This window comes from Olea europaea, chromosome 23 (assembly GCF_002742605.1).
Source record: "Olea europaea var. sylvestris chromosome 23, O_europaea_v1, whole genome shotgun sequence".
NCBI classification, from domain to species: Eukaryota; Viridiplantae; Streptophyta; class Magnoliopsida; order Lamiales; family Oleaceae; genus Olea; species Olea europaea.
The window spans coordinates 3,270,628-3,275,838 of NC_036259.1; the positions used below are offsets into that span (position 1 = coordinate 3,270,628).

Below are 5,211 nucleotides of genomic sequence, written 5' to 3' on the forward strand. Positions count from 1 at the left end.
CCTTTGCTAAACGTCCACATAGTGTGTGTGGACTATGGACGTCTCATTGGTATGAAAATCTTTATCGTATCCTATACTAAAAGTAGTAACACATCTTCGGCTCCCCCTACCTATCACACATGTAGTAAGTAATAACCCCTTTTGATCTCTTCCAGGCCCCTTCTCTCTCCATTTCCTAACAATAATTTTATTTTGCACCTTTGATTAGCATGCTAAGCAACGATAACATGATATATCAATTTAACAATTTTAATTTAATTTTTGAGACACACCAAGCATAAACTAAGCTTATTACATAATTTATCAAGTTTTGAATATATATATATATATATATATATTAATTACTTTCAATTTTGATCATTAGCATGGGACCCGCCATTTGCATTTCCCAAATAGATAAATTCACACGGTAACTAAGAAAGAATTTGTAAGGTACGTGTATTAATTGTATGGGGCCCACCACTATCTCACAAATATATAATAGTATAAAAAAGAAAAGGTTTAGGATCAATGGAGTCCAAGAGTCAGTAACCAATTTCAATTTCTTCAAACGGACCATCTGTGATTTCTCTCTCTCTTCTTTGTCAAGATTGATTCACGTTAATAAGCTAAGATATATAAGGAATGAATATATATATAAGGAATGGATATATATATATACATATATCTTCTTCCATGATAATTGAATACTATTACCATATATTTTAAGCATCATAAAACTCTTGATCAAGGTGACTAAGAACAATATAAAACAACAATAGAACTTCAAAAAAAAAAAAAAAAGGTCAAGGAAAAAAATTAAATTCCAAAATTCAATATATTCATTCCTTATATATGGTAACAGTATTCAATTATCATGGAAGAAGAAATTACAACTCAAACATTCACACTCCATGTTGCGGAGGAACACAAGCCTAAAGTTGGTCAAGAATTTGAATCAATTGAAGCTACATATGAATTTTATAACAACTACGCAAAAGAAGCTGGATTTAGTGCTTGAATGTCAACTAGTAAGAAGAGACCAGGTACAAATGAGCACATCCTAAAAAAAATTGTATGTTACAAAGAAGGACAAACAGATAAAAATTATCAAAAAAAGTTGAAGCATGCTATTCAACGGAGTGGTGAAAGAAATAGGGGAATTGGTCATGTGGGTTGCAAGGCTAAATTAATTGTGGTTAGGAATAAATCATCTCCTTCTGGGATTGTTAGTAGTTTCTTGGAGACACATAATCATGCATCCACGACTCCATCTAGAGTACATTTATTGAGGTCGCATCGGCACATTTCAAATGTGAAGAAGGCTTTGGTATAACAATTATCTGAAGCAAACGTGTCAACTAGTCAACAAATAAGTTTGATGGAAATAGAATATGGAGGTCCTTAAAATTTTGGATGTACAGAGAGAGACATCCAAAATTACGAAAGAGATCTGAAAGATGAAATGAAGGGAATTGATACAGAGTCATTGATAGAGACATTTACTTTAGAGAAGGAAAAAGATTCAGTTTTTTTACTTTGATTTTGATAAAGACAGTGATGACAAATTTGTTAGGTGTTTTTGGGCTGATTCTTTCTCAAGGAGGGTATATAACTTTTTTGGTGATGTAGTTGTTTTCAATACTACGTACAACACAAATAGATATGGGATGATTTTTGCTCCATTCACTAGAGTTAATCATCACGGTCAGACAATAATATTTGGTTGTGGATTTTTAAGTGATGAGACAATTGATTCGTGCGTTTGGTTACTTGGTCAATGGATGAATGCCATGCCTAGGGGAGCACTACAAATGATCATCACAGACCAAGATTCTGCATTGACAAGAGCAATTGCACAAGTTATTCCGAATACATTTCATCGTTATTGCATATGGCATATCCTGAACAAATTTTCTGAAAAGCTTAACACAGTAATTTATCGAGACAACTACCATTTGATGAAAAACATTATTATGAACTCAGAGGATAGTGAAGAGTTTGAAACTAGTTGGATGAATATGTTGCAATCAACTAAATTGGGAGATAATGATTGGCTTCAGCAAACATATGAGATGCGTAGTAGATGGGTCCCTGCATTTGTTAAACATATCTCTGCAGCGGGAATGTCGAGTAGTCGAAGAGCAGAAAGTTCTCATTCATTTCTCAAAAGGTACATTTCAAAGAAAAACTCATTGATGGATTTTATTATGCGCTTTAATAGAGTCCTTGGTCACTAAAGGCATCATGAGTTGATGGCTAACCATGTGATATTAATGAACAACCAGGGATGAAATCCTTATGGCCAATGGAAGTTCAAATGTCAAAGATTTATACAAGAAAGGTTTTTCAAAGTTTTCAAGAGGAGATATTTGAGAGTCAAGCCTACGTCATACATAATTTATTTGAAGATGAAGCCAGTGTGATTTATATAGCTACAAGGGTCGAAGAATCTTCTTCATCAAGATGTCGAAAACTTAATTAGAGCAAGTTTTTAGATATTGTATGTTGTAGTTGTCAACGATTTGAATGTGAAGGAATTCCATGTAGGCATCTGCTGGCATATTTCAGGATCAAACAAATTTTAAAATTGCCAACTCAATATATTCTTCAAAGGTGGACCAAACATACGAAAGTTGGCCAAGTATGGGAGAAGGATCATGAAGAATTGAATGACATTCCTAACCAATCATTGATGTCACGGCATTCAAATTTGTCTCAATTATTGTCGGTTGTTATTGACAATGCATCTCTTATTGAGGAGGGAACTAATCTCTTGAGGAATGGGTTCAAGGATGTTCATAATAAAATAAAGGAGATTAATATTGATAATGGTGTGGAGCGGGTATTCATGGGACAAAAAATCATCGAGAAGCAGATACTCATCAATGAACCGCTACAGGTGAGAGCCAAGGGGTGTGGAAAAAGATTAAAAAAATCAAAAGAGAAAAAAGTGAACAAAGAGAGGGTTTGTCATGGATGTGGACTACGTGGTCAATCGCATGATAAGCGAAATTGTCCGACATTACTTGAAAGGTATTTTCTACTATTTTCATGGTTAATACTATGTTCTAGTTTTTCAGTTTTATATCTTTCTTATTGCTTTCTCGTTCTGCAGATAATTCATTTTGATTCACAATGTGCGAGGTCAAACATTTTGGAAGGAAACTAATTTCCAGATGTTGTAGTATTGGCAATTATGGGAGGAATGACAGTATATTCTAGACTTCTTCGATGAAATTATTGTATTTTGTTGTTTCAATTTTTTGCAATTGAACTTTATTGCTGGGAAGAATTTTTGCGTGCCAAATGTCAGTTACATGCTCTATGTAATTTGTTTTATTGTTGAACTTTTACAAATATATTTCTACTGAATTTCGGAATCACTTTGCCAATGCATTCTAGTTGTACTGTCATAATTTAGGAATCACATTGCAAATTTTTCTATTAAATAACATAATTAAAGCATTTTGTTACAATAACATAATTTCGGATGGTGTAAATTGAAATTAGGTTCTTGATGTAATAACATTTGCAAAGTGATTTCTAAACTACAATGTGGTTTGAAAACTATGTTATTGAAATTAATTTCTCGTAATATTTAATAAATAAAATAATTAAGTGAAAATATTTAGCCCAATGAATAAATAATCAAACAATTAAAATTAACATAATCTTTGCACATGTATAATTTAACAAATGACATTAATTAAGTTTTTATATACTATTATATATTTGTGAGATAGTGGTGGGCCCCATACAATTAATACATATAGCTTACAAATTCTTTCTTAGTTATCGTGTGTATTTATTTGTTTGGGAAATGCAAATGGTGGGTCCCATGCTAATGATTAAAATAGAAAGTAATTAATTTGCCATGGTGCTTAGGATAATCTAAGCATCGGTGTTTAGGAGATCGCCATTGTATATATATATATATACTCAATTTTTTTTTAAATTTTTTGCATTGCAAAATTCTTGTGAAGGAATATGCTGCAATTAGTTTCGTAAAGTTTTATTTTATAAAATTTAGATTATGATTTAATGTGGTAAAAGTAATACGAAACATTTATGCTCTTGTTTGTTTTCATTATTTTCAAAATATATTTTTCTTTCTTATTTTCAATCACATATTTTTCAATAAAATCATATTACAAGCAAATTCTTTTTTTTTTTAACTACACATTCTCTATCAAATCACTATTCCAAATTTTTTTTTTTTTTTTTTGTGTGGCTAAAAATAGGGCTAAAACAAGCTCTATATATTCATTATTAAATAAATAAATAAAGTTCATTGGTGACAATAATTGATTATTGATACCTCCAATTTCATATTATTATTATTTTTTTTATCATAAGAACATTTTTTTTTTTGTTTTGTTCTTCCTGTAATACTTAAAACTAAACTTTTCTTCAATTGTTTGGATTTTATTTTCATTTGCGACTCTTCAGTTTTAACCACCTTTTTTATTTTTAAAATAGTGGTTTGTAAAAATGTATAATATACTAAATATCACATCAAGTGAGAATTATTTTTTTGACAATTCTAGCCTACTATAATTCAATTATTTCAATAATACTTTACTTTTCATTTTTCAACATGTATTTAATTTATTTAACCATCTTGTTACTATCAATGTACATGTACAAGTACATGTACATTTTACAGATTCATTTCATTTATGTGCTTTCATTAATGTATGAATTTCTTATTATTATTCTCAATTAACTAATATTCACCTTCATTTTAATTAATATTCATCTTCATTTATGCATTTCAGTATTATTAATTCTAACTATAGTAAACTAGAATTTCACATTCAAGAATGCAATTCATTATTCACGTTCATGTATGCTAATTAGCATCCAATTTTACTTAATTGAAAATTAAATAATTGATTTAGCATTTATTTTCGCGTATGTATTCCCTGGTATTAATTTTAATTTAATTAACATTTACGCATATTCAAATATTACTTTTATAGCACTTATAAAATATTTTGTAGTAACATGTAAAGTACATTCAACATTGACTAGTATTTAATAAATATGAAAAAGATAAGTAACTAAATGCTAATCATTTTAATAACCACAAATTTTCAAAACATGTAATTTGTTAACGTTACTTAAGAAATATATGTGGGTAGAGCAAGATTTAAATTTCCGGTGTGATATGTGTATTTTATACCGTTTTCTTGGTCTCTATTCTTAATTATTTAGAACTAATTGAGT

At 29.8% G+C, this 5,211-nt stretch overlaps 1 protein-coding gene across 1 annotated transcript; it reads left to right on the forward strand.

Moving 5' to 3' along the window:
* The first annotated feature begins 1,000 nt into the window (after nt 1-1,000).
* LOC111371925 (protein FAR1-RELATED SEQUENCE 5-like) lies at nt 1,001-3,101 on the forward strand. Its single transcript, XM_022994075.1, has 5 exons — nt 1,001-1,309; nt 1,491-2,152; nt 2,268-2,323; nt 2,517-3,015; nt 3,098-3,101. The coding sequence occupies exons 1-5, from the start codon at nt 1,001-1,003 to the stop codon at nt 3,099-3,101; spliced, it is 1,530 nt and encodes a 509-aa protein (XP_022849843.1).
* The last annotated feature ends 2,110 nt before the right edge of the window (nt 3,102-5,211 follow it).